We start from the raw sequence: 15,890 nt of genomic DNA on the forward strand, positions 1-15,890 counted from the left end.
CATACGCTACAGAGTTATTAGACTTAATTGTATTATAGTTTGGGGACCTTTCTGTTGAAAATGTGTCAGAGTTAAATCATGCACAGTGCGTTAACTGGAGTGCAGGTATTAGTTACCCGCACTCCAGAGCTTGTCCATTGATTGGTTCATTTTTGCTGGGGTTTACTTATTGTGACGGAAGAGAAAGGGAAAGCGACACTTCTCCAAATCCCTCCAGAGGCGTGCACGTCGCGGAGAAGGCACACGGCAGGTCAAGGTCAAGTCATCTTAAGTACCAGAGGTGATTGGTTGACCTGTCGTGACTAACTCTGGAGGGTTGGCGCTAATGAGAGCCGTTTTTGTTATCGTCAGTATGGAACATGATGCCTGGCCAATATTGTCGTACTCCTCTACCACCAACGAACGAAGAACGGGCTACAGGAAGATTCAGCTTGACAAAGACGTCCCCGATGAGACTACCTTAGTGGACCGGCAAGGGTGCTAAATTCTCGGACATATGGAATTTCCGGCGCCGAGTATAAATAAACCGAAATAGAAAGAAAGAAAGGGAAAGCGACAGAAATACCATAATATTCAGAAGATCGTTCATTGGTTCCTTTTTCCCTGGGTTTCATATTGTGACAACAGGGAACGTGTTTTTTATGTTTGACTATGATACAAAAGAGAAAGAACATCAAAACACTCGGCAATCTGATTAATACTCGGGGGCTACGCCCCCTCGTACAAATCAGATAGCTTCGTGTTTCGATGCTCTTTCTATTACATGATTACTATATTTTCTTAATTAATTTACTTTATTTGAGAAATTTGACGCCGCGTCACGACAAAACCGACATAGTGCGTTTGCGACCAGCATGGATCCAGACCAGCCTGCGCATCCGCGCAGTCTGATCAGGATCCATGCTTTTCGCTTACCAACCCTATTACAAGTAGAGAAACTGATAGCGAAAAACATGGATCCTGATAAGACTGCGCGGATGCGCAGGCTGGTCTGGATCCATGCTGGTCGCAAGCGCACTATGTTGGTTTTGTCGTGACGCGGCTCAATTATATAAATATGACTGTTACAAACTAAATTCAGAATATCAATATTTTATGTAAACCTGAGATTTGCCATGCAAAATAGAATACGGTATACTGGGACGATCTTAATTATAAATACATGTACGTGATACTGGCACTGTGAAGTTACCGTAGAACAGAATTTTAAGATAAAAGTAACATGCATCCGACAGCAATCAAGCAAAAAAAGGAATGATAGCAGAAATGTCATAAGTAAAAGCCAGGTGCACTACATTTCTTCTTAGTTTAAACTGTCATATCCTATCTGTCTAATGAATGTATGATATACCGCGGTAACTAAATAATTAATGTATGTAGTTTTTTAAACCGAATTCACAAGATACATGTATGTCCGCCTTTTATGTCGCTTTTAACAGAAACAACTTAATTACTATATATATTCAGCATTAAAATGCAAAAACTTACCTACATGTATGTGCCAAAAATGTACAGCTGTTCTTCCTAAAACCAACCCAGTGTTCTACTTGCAACCGGTGTTAAAGTTACCGAAATAAAGCTTGAATAACTCACTTGAATTAATTGTAAATTCAAATTAAAGATTGATAAAGCATTAAAACGGTCAGCGATTCGTCGCCATGATCATTTACGTTATAGCTTGAAACCGTTAACTGCTCGAAATTTTGTTAGGAAATATCAGATTTTCGCATTATATGGACATACAATGTATTGCCTATGTTGTCGTTGGCTGCAACTGTTGTCTCGTTTTTTCGGTTGCACGGTGTTCACTCTGAATGTTTCCCGCAAGTCTTATTCTCGTGTGTAACTTTAACTTGGGGTCTTCATGGTCGAGTTGTTATAAGCGTTGATCTCGCCTTCTTGAACTCGAATCCCATCAGGGACATTGAATTCTTTGATATGAAGAAGTTATCCAACTAGCAAAATTCCTCGATATATGATATATGCCGGTCCCGTTCTGTGGTCAATGTCACCGTTCTTTGAATAATCGTGCGATGAGACCCCCCCCCCCCACACACACACATCAATTGATTCGACTGGTGCGGCATTTGAATGTAAATCTGTCTGCTAAAGTTATATTTGAAAGGAATAAAGTTACTTTAATTGCACACATTAGTGAAAATGAAAAAAAGTTTCAGCTTTATCTAAAGCCAATTTTGTTCCAGAAATGCTTTTATATTTTATTTTTCATAAGTATTTTACTTTTGATGTGCCCTGTTGTACATGTAGCTTCCAAAAAGTTACTCATTAGGTATATAAAAATATTTTTTTACTGCAATATAAGTACAGTTACAGTGTTGTAGTGTTTTGTGTGATAGTAAAAAAAAATACTTTGTTTACATTTTGCCAATTTAATGAAAATAATTACTCAGATAGCACTACTTTCCTCAGATGGTAAGCATATAAGACGCTCTAAAGCCATTATTTAAGAAAAAACATATTCATTTCTAAGACATACAGTAATGTGGCTTTAAACCAATGCAAGCAATATAACAGAAATAGCAGTCGTAAGCATAATTACAAATGAGGTCACACATTAAATAAAAAAACTATAAATGACTAGATCTAAATATTAAATATGCTCAAATCTACCATATAATTATAATATAAGCAAATAGGAAGACAACTGACAACTGTTATTATTGGTTTATCAGAACTATTTATTCATCTGTAAAGCTGGACATGTTCGGGTGATTAGATAAAAATATAGGCCAACATGAGTCTTACGCGTTCAGGTCTGTCGATCTATAGGGCCTATTTATTTATTGTTGTTTTTTTGTTTGTCTTTCAATTTGATCAGCTAAGTCGGTAATTATTAGTATTAGTTAGTTAGTTAGTTAGTTAGTTAGTTAGTTAGTTAGTTAGTTAGTTAGTTAGTTAGTTAGTTAGTTAGTTAGTTAGTTAGTTAGTTAGTTAGTTAGTTAGTTAGTTAGTTAGTTAGTTATTAGTTAGTTAGTTAGTTAGTTAGTTAGTTAGTTAGTTAGTTAGTTAGTTAGTTAGTTAGTTAGTTAGTTAGTTAGTTAGTTAGTTAGTTAGTTAGTTAGTTAGTTAGTTAGTTAGTTAGTTAGTTAGTTAGTTAGTTAGTTAGTTAGTTAGTTAGTTAGTTAGTTAGTTAGTTTTAGTTAGTTAGTTAGTTAGTTAGTTAGTTAGTTAGTTAGTTAGTTAGTTAGTTAGTTAGTTAGTTAGTTAGTTAGTTAGTTAGTTAGTCTATGTCTACTAGTTCAATATTATTCATATTTCAATAAATTTCATATAGAGACTTACAGAACGGAAACCAGTCACTTACAGAACGGGAACCAGTCTGTAGGAAATCACAGGACAACAACAAAAACAATGCGACTAAGTTCTTTTCTTAATACTATCAGTTGGTGCTAAACTCAAATTTGATAGCGGTATCAGAAATACCTACGCAGTAAGTTAAATTTTGACATATCAAAATGATCTAGACTTGAAAACGTAATTTGTATTTGGCGTATATTTCGGATACGTAAAACAATTCGGATAACTGTTCTATTTTGTCAAATTAGTCACTCTTTTTAAATAGATTTTATGCATGGATTGTTTAACCAAATTTATTGTATGTTTTTTGTATGTTTTTATAAACCAGTTTCATTAAGAAGAGACTGTGTTATTTGTTATCACTAGCTTGGTAAATGGCTTATATTATTGATAATTATTGTAAGAGCATTCTTGTTTCTGTTTCTAAAGACATCCGTCAGTACCACAGAAACTGTGTTTGGATAGTGTAAAAAGTAATTCTAGAAAAAAAAATACCACAGGGACTATCCCAACACTGTGCAGAGACCCTGTGGTCAGTACATGTATAAAGATAGATCTGGGATATAAACATCAACTGCTATTTAGGAAGCTCTATGTCTCTGAATGTTCCAGATAATTGTTTTAACTAAGTTCTTTTATCTAGAAAATATCCCAAGTTCTGGAGCTGGATGTTAAGTCAACAAGTCTGTAGCACTTGATGTCATCAAACTTGATTTTCATCCTAGGTACATGTACCCTCAGAAAATTATCAAAGTCACAAAGGCTATCAAAGTCACATGCCAAGTGACACAGAACAGAGATTTTTACTTGATGCACTTGATATCGGACATCAGCAGCCAAGTTTTAATACAGTTGAAAACCGACATGAAATTTACAGTCAATGATCTTTATTTTAGTTTATTTTATTGATGGTCAGTGATTTTTGTCAGGTGATGGAAGGCCAATTATTAATGATCTTTGTCAGTTTATTGACAGGCATTGATCTTTGTCAGGTTATTGACAGTCAGTAATCTTTGTCAGCTTATTGACAGTCAGTGATCTTTGTCAGGTTATTGACAGTTAGGGCTGCAACGATACACCAAATGTTCGATTCGATTCGATTTCGATTTTAGACACTCCGATTCGATTTTTTTCGATTCGATACATTTCTGATTACTAATTTATCTTTGGTATATAGTTCTGCTTGTCTGCTCCAAAAGTGAGTGGCCCTTCACCTGGTGCTTTGCTTTTCTGTTGTTATATAACTAATTATATTAAATTTTTTTTGACTTAATAATTGTGTTTATGAGAATAAAAAGCTCTTGTCTATTTGGAAAATAATTCTAATCAGACATATAATCATTATTCTCAGTAACATGACTATCACAGATACCTTCTGCTGACTAGGAATTTAACAAAGTATGTAAATTGTAAAGTAAATAATAATGAAGCAAAGTTTCACAAGGTTTTCAGAAACTGATATTCAGATATTCTGTTTAATAATTCCATAATATGTAAAATGAATAATCAATCCTATGTCAGTGTTATCACAACAATACTCTTAGTCTAGTAACTAAGTTACAAACAGACCTTTTTGCTGAACTTGAACTAGGCATGTCATGATTACCAAAAAGTCCACATCGGTTTTCGTTTCATATGTTGCATTAAATTATAGTACTGCCGGACTTTGGATATGGACAATGTCCGTAAAATATTTTGCAAGTAGCTTTATCGTTGTCCTGGCCTTCCCCGAGAAACCAAGTGTTCCCAATTCTTTGATTTTTAATTTTTTAGGAGTTTTTTAATTTTTTTCTATCAACATTGATGTTTGGTAGCCCATTTTGACTTGTTTGCCCGAAAAAAAACTTACGCGCCCCCATGATTGGATTGACCCGAGTTTAACTGCCAAATCGTATGTAACGTGATAAAGCGCGAAGGGAAAGACTAAAACTTTCACTTTTTTCCATGTTTATTTTTGGGTGGGGAATCGAATCGAAAATGTTACAGTTGGTATCGGGAATCGAATCGGCGCTCATAAAACCGGTTTTCGATGCATCGAAAGGTATCGTTGCACCTCTATTGACAGTCAATGATCTTTGTCAACTTATTGACAGTCAGTGATCTTTGTCAGGTTATTGACAGGCATTGATCTTTGTCAGCATATTGACAATCAGTGATCTTTGTCAGCTTATTGACAGTCAGTAATCTTTGTCAGTTTATTGACAGTCAGTGATCTTTGTCAGTTTATTGACAGTCATTGATTTTTGTCAGTTTATTGACAGTCATTGTGATTTTTGTCAGCTTATTGACAGTCAGTGATCTTTGTCAACTTATTGACAGTCTTTAATCTTTGTCAGTGTTTTGACAGTCATTGATCTTTGATAGTTTTTGACAATCAGTGATCTTTGTCAGCTCATTGACAGTCATTGATCTTTGTCAGCCTATTGACAGTCATTGGTCTTTGTCAGCCTATTGACAATCAGTGATCTTTGTCAGTTTTTTGATAGTCAATGCACTTTGTCAGTTTATTTACAGTCAGTGATCTTTGTCAGCTTATTGACAATCAGTGATCTTTGTCAGTTTATTAACAGTCAGTAATCTTTGTCAGCTTATTTAATTGAAGGTCAATGATGTTTGTCAGCTGATGGAAGGTCAATGATGATTGTATGTTTATGGAAGATCAATAAAATAATTGTCAGCTTGTTTTTTTTTATAAATAATGCACTGTGAAACACTGAAAGTTTTCCCCCAACCCATGAAGCTTCATAGCCCTTTTTTGTCATTTCCCAGATTTCTTAACCCTTCGGGAATAAAAGTGTTAGTTTTGCTCCCAGCATAGAGCCGGGTAGTCTGCTTTTTGGTCACCTGGTAGGCTCTTCATGGTTGGTAACTTAATTTTATTTATGTATGTTGATTTGCCCGCCCGTGTCGGGGTTAGAGTCCATGTTTTTAGCCATTTACTTTTGGGTGGGTTGTGGGGAAAATGTTTTGGGAGTTTGGGGCGGGGAAGGGAGTTAGTATGGTGTAAATCTCCAGGAAAGTGGTTTGGAACACCCCCCTATATGCTGAAAAACGTTGGGAAAAGGCGTAAAATGATACAAACAAAAGTATGTTGATATTGAAATTCTGTATCAAAATTCAAAGCCAAGCAACTTTATTACAGAGATTCAGCAGGGCAAGGGCTGAAATTGAACTGTAACAGGGGAAAAATATTGAATTATGTTTTGAAATATAACAATGTTTAATTTATTTTATGTGTTCTAACTGAAAAATATTAATGGCTTACAAGTTTCACTGTAAAATTATAAATCTTTCAGTAATTGTAACAAAGTTTAGCATTTGTGACATCCAAAGTGTTGTTTGATATTTACTGATAAGATTATAAACATGTTTAAATAGATTGAATAAATTATGATAATATTTGTTCATTTTCCAAAGCAAACATTAATGTTATTATGATATCTTCTTTAATACATACAATTTTAAATGTCTTAAATGGACTTGTCCATCTTTCAATTTGGACAAGTTCATTTCTCATTTCTGGAGAAAATATGTACAGACTGAATAGCAAACAATTTGTGTTAACATTATCATTGCCCTCTGGTCTATTTAAACAGTTACATTACATGTTTATTTGTTGCTATTACATTATGTGTTTGATGCATGTTTAATCCGGTGATAGTTAATCAGTGACCTTGTATCACTTAAATTTTCCTATAATTATTATGCACATGCAAAAGGTCACATGGTGTTAAGAATGTGCAGTCTTATACTGGGATTTAAACCAGGATGCCTTGGTTCTACACTACTGACTGAGCTTACCAGAATGTTTATTCATTTTCTACCCTTCTACTAAACAGTTCTAAACCCTTACAGTAACTTAATCAAAACAAATTCTAGTATTACTCATTTACTTTTGTACCATCTCTGCTCTTTGAAAACCACTCATTTAATGTGTTTATTAATGTATTTTTAAGCAGGTTTTCTGAAGGTAATTAGATTGAGGTATGTCGGCGGGCGGATGGGCGGGCGTAAACAATTTCTTCTGTGCACAACTCCTCCTACATTTCCCAAGGGATTTTGACGAAACTTTCACAGAAGCTTTGTCATCAATTGGCCTAGTGCATATTGTCAGGGTTTTGAGAATTAATAATGTTTGACCTAATTATGGCCGTTTATTTTTTTTCCTTATATGGAATATATAGTGAACAAATTCTTCTATGCGCAATTCCTCCTACATTTCTAAAAGGATTTTGACAAAACTTTCACAGAAGCTTTGTTATCAAGTACCCTGGTGCATATTGTAAGGGATTTTAGATTTGATAATGTTTGACTTAATTATGGCCTTTTGTTTTTGTTCCTTATATGGAATATATATTGAACAATTTCTTCTGTGCACAACTCCTCCTACATTTCTCAAGGGATTTTGACGAAACTTTCACATAAGCTATGTCATCAATTGGCCTGGCACATATTGTCACGGTTTTGAGATTCCATAATGTTTGACGTAATTATGACCCTTTGCTTTTGTTCCTTATATAGAATATAAAGTGGACAAATTCTTATTTGCACTACTCCTTCCACATTTCTCAAACTATTTGGACAAAACTTTCACAGAAGCTTTGTCATCAAGTGCCCTTGCGCATATCTTGGGGGTTTTGTGATTTGATCATTTTTGACCTTATTATGGCCCTTTGTTGTTTTTTTCTTATATGGAATATAAAGTGAACATTTGACCTTATTATGGCCCTTTGCTTTTTTTGTTATATGGAATATATAGTAAACAATGTTTTCTATGCAAAAAGCTTCAGTGAAATGTTTTTGCTGAAAACCTGGTTTCATTGCATTGCAATGTTTCTTGTTTTAATTCAATTGATAAGAAAATAAGACTGTCTGAGTTTTAGTGTATCAGCTATCATGGGTGATATCATTTAGTAAAACATTTAGTAAAACATTAGCTTAAAGTCAAACATATATTTATTATTAGTTACTTAATTTGGTCATTAGCACATATTGAATGTTATTGTTTAAAAATCACTGTGACCACATATCTTTCAAATTAATCATAACATTAGGGGTCAAAGTATTTTCTTTAGCATATGTCTGTTTTTATATTTTAATTTAAACTTGCTATATAGATTTAGTTTCTAATCTAATGACTCCCGACTTTCAGTTAGATAATATCATGGTCTGGAATAAAGTGACAACATTGTAGTTATTGGGTAACATACATGTACATGAATGTAATTCAAATATAAATGGCTGATAACATTAACAGTGTTGTAAACGTCTTGCATAATTTGAAACAGTAATAATTGTACATGTATAACTATTTTGTGTTTATAATGATGTACCTATTTAACATTTAGTATTGTGTATTCACAGACATTGACAGTTTTAACTAAGTAACAGACAACAAGATGTCACTATTTAAGACTTTGGTTGATGGTATGAGCTCTGGGATAAGTTCTGTTGGTAATATTGTCACAGCAAGTATAAACCCTTACAAGGTGCAGGTAGTGAAACAAGAGTCTTATAACAGGTATGTAACATAAAATTTGAGCCGTGTCATGACAAAACCAACATAATGTGTTTGCGACCAGCATGGATCCAGACCAGCCTGCGCATCCGTGCAGTCTGATCAGGATCCATGCTGTTCGCTTACAGACCCTATAACAAGTAAAGAAACTGATAGCAAACAGCATGGATCCTGATCAGACTGCACGGAAGCGCAGGCTGGTCTGTATCCATGCTGGTCGCAAACCCATTATATTGGTTTTGTCATGACGCAGCTCAAATGTTCTCTGATCTTTGTGTTTCTGAGTTAATGATTCCAAGTACATGTTTGACAGCAGTCACCCAGATAGTTAAATATGATAATGTTGAAGTCACCATGACATGTGACCTTTGATGTAGAAAATATGATACTATTAGTTAAAGTTCTACAGAATCTTTTTGTATCAATTTTATGATGATATTCAAGAGATATTTAATTTTATACATGTAAAAAACAAACTATTTAATGAGTTTTGTTCTTGATTATTTAAATAGGTTAAAAAAGCTTTTTATACTCATGAAAATGTGTAATATTTGAACCATTGATGGTATCAGTTTAAACTTTAAAGCTATGTTTCCAAATAATTTGATAGAATTAGAATTTAGAAATTTCAGCTTATAAAAAAATTGGTGCTGATTAATAATCCTTTGTCTTGTTTCTAAAATTATATCTTGTGCCAATGCGATATCAATTGATAACCAGCTAACTTTCAATGAAGGACTTGCTCTGCTTTGACCTTGCAACTGTAGTGCCTGGGATTTCAATACGAAACAATAAAACTAGATCAGTCATTAGAATAGAGCTTGGTAAAACTGCATGAATGTGCAAGCTGGCATGTAGTATAGAGACTGGTGAAACTGCACAGATGTGCAAGCTGGCATGTAGTATAGAGACTGGTGAAACTGCACAGATGTGCAAGCTGGCATGTAGTATAGTCTGGAAAAACTGCACAGATGTGCAAGCTAGCAGGCATGTAGTATAAAGACTGGTGAAACTGCACAGATGTGCAAGCTGGCATGTAGTATAGAGACTGGTGAAACTGCACATGTGTGCAAGCTGGTGTGTAGTATAGAGACTGTTGAAAATGCACAGGTGTGCAAGCTGGTGTGAAGTATAGAGACTGGTGAAACTGCACAGATGTGCAAGCTGGCATGTAGTATAGAGACTGGTGAAACTGCACAGATGTGCAATCTGGCGTGTAGTATAGAGACTGTTGAAACTGCACAGATGTGCAAGCCAGCTAGCATTTAGTATAGAGACTGGTGAAACTTCACAGAAGTGCAAGCTGGCATGTAGTATAGAGCCTGGAAAAACTGCACAGATGTGCAAGCTAGTGGGCTGCACAGATGTGCAAGCTGGCATGTAGTATAGAGACTGGTGAAACTGCACATATGTGCAAGCTGGCATGTAGTATAGATACTGGTTTAACTTGCTGAACAGATGTAATGGCAAACTAGTGGTCAATAAGTACATCAAACTTTTATTACTTTAAAATTATTACTTTAGAAGTAAATTTACAGACTTATTATTTGTGTTTAATTTTGAATTGTATATTAATGTAATTTTAAAGACAAAATGCCTGGTTTTGATTTATTTCAGTTTACAAACAGAATTGAAGAGTGAGTATGTCAAGTTATACAAGAAACCAGGTTGTTTTGAATGTGTGTTTTCTCATCCTGGGGCTACACAGAAGTTTTACAGGTCTTTATTGAAATATTTGTTTATAAACTTACTTGATACCTTGTCCATACAAAATTTTAACAAAAACTTCTAAAAAAGTAATTATATTTTTAAACAATTCTTAAGTTTATGTGAATCTTAAAGATTTTTTTTTCGTTTATCATCACTATATTAGTGACTTGCCTCCACAAAATGACCAAGCTATTCCATATAGAATGATAAACATGTTCAGATTTTATAAAGATATGCCCTCTAAATGACTTCTCTTTCTATTGGTTATATCTAATTTTAATTGAAAACATGAATGTTAATACTTTGTTGATGAGAGTTATTATGTGATTATGGCCCAGAGATGTTCATAATGGCTGGAGGAAAAAAAAGCAAATATTTCTGAAGACTCTTCATTATAAAATGTTTTAATTGTTTTATCTACAGTTTGTTCCGTCTTACAAAGGATGTAGAAGCTAAAACATTCTACAAGCAGTTGAACATTATTTTATCTCTGCTGGTTCAGAGTTCAAGCTCCCTCAGTCAGGATGATAAGATCCAGGGTGTGTGTGACACTATCAGAGACCATCCTACCTGGAACTGTGCTCATGTTGCTGCTTATAATGGCTTCTTCGAGGCATTCAAAAATCCAGAAATAGAAAAGTAATTATGATATATTTTAAAGATATATTATGCTCAAGTTTGATGATCTGTATTATATTGCTAATAATCTTGATTTCTGAGGGATAATAATAATTCAGCCCCTTTTGATCAACATAACCTATGTTGTTTTGGTTAATCTTTACCAGCATCTAATAGGCCTATGGTCCTCACTCAAATTGCAAAAAGAAAACATGTTTTGATATATCCTACAGTGTGATTAATGCTGCAGACTATGTATCAAGTGTCACAACAGTATTGATTTGATATATTATCATTAGTGCTGCAGACTGTATATCAGGCCTCACACCACTATTGATTTTATTATTTTACAGTGTGATAAATGCTGCTGACAGTGTATCAGGTGTTACACCACTATTGATTTGATATAGCTTACAGTGGGATAAATGCTGCTGACAGTGTATCAGGTGTGACACCACTATTGATTTTATGTATGATAAATGCTGCTGACAGTGTATCAGGTGTTACACCACTATTGATTTGATATATTTTACAGTATGATAAATGCTGCAGACAGTGTATAAGGTGTTACACCACTATTTATTTGATATATTTTACAGTATGATAGGGTAATGTCGTCATATTTCGGACACTTTTTGCATTCTGCGACCAATTTCATTCGTCTAGCTGCGAATATGTATTTAACCGTCTGTAGCCTATTTAGCCGGGAACTATGCTATGTAAGGACTATATACTGGCTCCCAGCTGCAAATTACATGTTTGATTTATTTAGAAAATTCACAAATTGTTAATCGAGTAAAATCGGGGAAATACGGACAGAAGCGGGGAATTTCGGACACATTTTCATTTTTTAAAAAAGTAATATTATCGTCGCCAGAAGAGACTTAAACATATTTTATTTCTTTTTTGACATATGTATCAGTTCATTTCACTTAAGGCACAACATTAAAGTGATTCTTTTTTAACAGTTTCTGTTAAATTTAACAAGTAACAATCATTAACTTCTAGGGCATATGAGTGTGCCACCCAAACAATGCTTTGGTCCTCTTCACAAATGTCACGTAAAATCTTGTAACGTTCATATAACATTCTTAATTTACAAATATTGGAGCAGACGAAGTCTCTAAGATAAACAAATATATCGTCAATCAGCGGATGGTCGTAAAGGTATTCACAATTGACCATAGTGTTAAGTATTGCTGTCATTTTCATATACAATGACAAACTTCCAAAAAGTTCTCTATCTCTCAGGTGAGCAGCGGTTGACGTGTTCATATTTACTGTAAATAGACAAAAAACATAATATAATTTCAATGCGTAAGTGAGAACTTTAAATATAATCATTTTGAATAGATTATTTTACAGTTTGTCTCCTGATCGTTGCTTTGTTTGTAATGTATATTGATATGTATTTTCTAATCTTAAAATGTTTGAAAATGTCGATCGAAGAATATCAGGTAAGCAGCAGTTGGCGTGTTCATATTTTCTTTAAATAAACACTCACAAAAATTCAGAATATAATTTAAAATGTATAAGTAAGAGCTTTTAAAAAAAGAATAATATAACTGAATATTAAACAGAATTATTTGGAATAGATTAGTTTACGTTTTTTTCCTGATCGTAGCGTTGTTTTTATTGTATATTGTTATGTAATTTTCAATCTTAGAATGTTAGAAAATGTCGAAGAATAATGTGCAAAAACTGTTTCTGTAATAAAATAAACCCACCTTTAAATTAACATTGATCTTTTTTAAATCCTGAATAAATTTCACGGCCTTTTTTACCTCTCTCGCATGGCGACGTTGCTCTTTTAATTGCAAGATGTTTTCTTTATCAAGCTGCTTCTGCCTCTTTTCAGCCAATACTTCATTGGACGTGAGTAGCCTGTGCGAAGTACTAACGGTACTTTTCCTCTTTCTTTCATTTACATTAACATTTTGTGGGACATTAAATATGGAATCAATGTCAACATTCCAATTGCACTGTGGCAAAGGAGCAAGTGCATTCAACTCATCATTCTGGGATTGATTTTCATTGGGCAAATAATTTTCACTACAAAAATCCCCACCAGAGAGTTTTATATCTTCAATTATTATCTCGGGAAATAGAGGAAGAATGTACGAAATTTCTTGATCAGTGGCTTCATGAAGTTCTACTGCTTCATTAGGGTCGTCCGAGTAAAATTTTGGAGTAAGGATAGATATATTGCTCGTAGATGATATGGATGGTACAATCTGTGTTGCACAGGAGGTAGGCATTTCAATCTGTTGGTCAGGCAAGGGTTCATAAGGGATAGACGTACTTGATGAAGCTAGGTTCAGTGTAGTATTAACTTCTGATACGCCAACATAATTCTCTTCAAGCGCAGTCGAAGTCATTGTAGAGGTGGGTGTAACTGATGAGGTGATGGCATGCAATGGCTTGTCAAACATAGTCGATGGTAACAAATCCTCTGTACGTAAAGCACGTGGATTGAAGGGGTATATACCACATGATGAAAATCCGCTAGTTATATTTTTTTCAGTCATGGCACGTTCCCAAGCCCGTGCAATGATCTCAGGGAATGACCATTTATTTATAGTGTGATGAGGACTAGCTGAGAGAAATTCAGTACAACCTTCGTTGTAATATGCACTAAAAGGGCCAAACACACTCTTGTCAAGTGGCTGAAGTTTGTGAGTAGTATGGGGAGGGAGAGCTAGAATTTCAATATTGTTATCTTTGGCAATTTCCAGGAGTGCATGTGCTTCATGTGAACGATGACCATCACAAATCAATAATTGGGGTCTAGCACTGCCGCAGAAGGGAAGAAATATTTCTTCAAACCAGTCCTTACATATAGTTTCTGTCATCCAAGCATTCTCTTGGAAGGCCCATTTAGTCCCTTGGGGCGCTGCAGCCGTGTTCCACGAATATAGTGACCTTTGGGTCTTACCTTTCACGATCATAAGAGGAGGCATAGCTTGACCACTTGCACTTACGCATGCCAGGATGGTGGTGTTGGTCCTTTGATTACTAGTACGACCCGGCAAATTTTTCACCCCCTTTCTTGCAACTACACGGACTGGGTTGTGCTCAAATTGTTTGCCTGTCTCGTCCATGTTCCATATTTGAGATGGCTTATTCTCAATTCCAAGACTGATAAGGAGTTTACCAAGATCATCTATATATCGGTTAACAATAGTTGGATTAAGGCACCTGGCTCGAGATGTACCCAACTTCTCTGGCTTACGGATTACAATAGATGGATGTCTTCTCTTAAGACCTTGGAAATAACCTTTGCCTGGTATTCCATTTTTGAATGGAGTTTTGAGACCCATTTTTTGGCATAATCGGCCTGTTTTTATCAAGAAATCTCGCCTTGTTATGCCAAAACCACACCCAGCTGCCGTTGTCACACGTCCAACTATGTCTGCTTCCACATCTAATGGCACTGTAGGAGGACGACCAGATTTAGCATCAGAGGCAACCTTCCCTGTTAATCTGTCACTTAATGTTGATTTTGGTATCCCATAATGTTTTGACGCTTTACGCAATGACATTTGACCAGATTTTATGACATCTATTGCTGCTTTAATCAAATTGTCGTCGTATTTTTTATAGATGTTTTTAGATTTTCTAGCCATCTCAAAGATCTGAAACCGAAAGTTATGCTTAATAAATGTGGTTTAATAGCAACCAACCTTATTATACGAGGACATATTTCAAATGTTCAGAACATGTCCGAAATTAAAAATGTTCTGGTTCGAAATTAAATGCTGCCCATAAGTAGTGATCGGGGAAATTCGGACACTTTATTTTTCTTATTTTTAGGGATTTTAAAGTATATTTGCACATATCTTCGACAATTTCTACATCTAAAGACAAAGTATGTCATATGTCAAGCACAAATAAGACAGTGAATAATTGTTTTATGGATAATCGTTGAGAAATATACTCACCGTGATTCTTGTTTGAATTTTCGCGGTTTTAAACTTTCCGACTCGGTAACGAAAAGGGAAAGAACCCAGCGGGCCTGCTTGATTAGGATTTAAGAATACATAATAATTCACATTGTAGATAAGGATATTCGTATTCAAAGTAAAAGTAGGTTATTTAATTTAATCATATGGCTTATTAGTTATAAGATATTAGATTTATACAGTTTGGTGTCCGAAATTGTCATCTGTCCGTATTTGCGATCCTTTACCCTAAATGCTGCAGACAGTGTATCAGGTGTGACACCACTATTGATTTTATGTATGATAAATGCTGCTGACAGTGTATCAGGTGTTACACCGCTATTGATTTGATGTATTTTACAGTATGATAAATGCTGCAGACAGTGTATCAGGTGTTACACCACTATTTATTTGATATATTTTACAGTATGATAAATGCTGCAGACAGTGTATCAGGTGTGACACCACTATTGATTTTATGTATGATAAATGCTGCTGACAGTGTATCAGGTGTTACACCACTAGTATTGATTTGATATATTTTACAGTATGATAAATGCTGCTGACAGTGTATCAGGTGTTACACCACTATTGATTTGATATATTTTACAGTATGATAAATGCTGCTGACAGTGTATCAGGTGTTACACCACTATTGATTTGATATATTTTACAGTATGATAAATGCTGCTGACAGTGTATCAGGTGTTACACCACTAGTATTGATTTGATATATTTTACAGTATGAAAAATGCTGCTGACAGTGTATCAGGTGTTACATCACT

At 34.7% G+C, this 15,890-nt stretch overlaps 1 protein-coding gene across 6 annotated transcripts in view; it reads left to right on the top strand.

Annotated features, from left to right (window-relative positions):
- The first annotated feature begins 3,295 nt into the window (after window positions 1-3,295).
- LOC132735969 (85/88 kDa calcium-independent phospholipase A2-like) overlaps window positions 3,296-15,890 on the top strand; it is a 35,968-nt gene continuing 23,373 nt past the window's right edge. For 4 of the 6 annotated variants that reach the window (XM_060723007.1, XM_060723011.1, XM_060723010.1 and 1 more), the window contains exons 1-4: window positions 3,296-3,451; window positions 8,683-8,839; window positions 10,454-10,555; window positions 10,970-11,185. In XM_060723007.1, the coding sequence (XP_060578990.1) occupies window positions 8,718-8,839; window positions 10,454-10,555; window positions 10,970-11,185 (440 nt within the window). In that variant the 5' untranslated portion in view covers window positions 3,296-3,451; window positions 8,683-8,717. Of the gene's footprint in view, window positions 3,452-3,628; window positions 3,689-8,682; window positions 8,840-10,453; window positions 10,556-10,969; window positions 11,186-15,781; window positions 15,811-15,890 lie in introns of those variants that run through there. The other 2 variants (XM_060723008.1, XM_060723009.1) reach the window with 2 other exon arrangements.

This window comes from Ruditapes philippinarum, unplaced genomic scaffold (genome assembly GCF_026571515.1).
Source record: "Ruditapes philippinarum isolate M1 unplaced genomic scaffold, ASM2657151v2 ctg1381_1_1_1_1, whole genome shotgun sequence".
Lineage (NCBI taxonomy): Eukaryota > Metazoa > Mollusca > Bivalvia > Venerida > Veneridae > Ruditapes > Ruditapes philippinarum.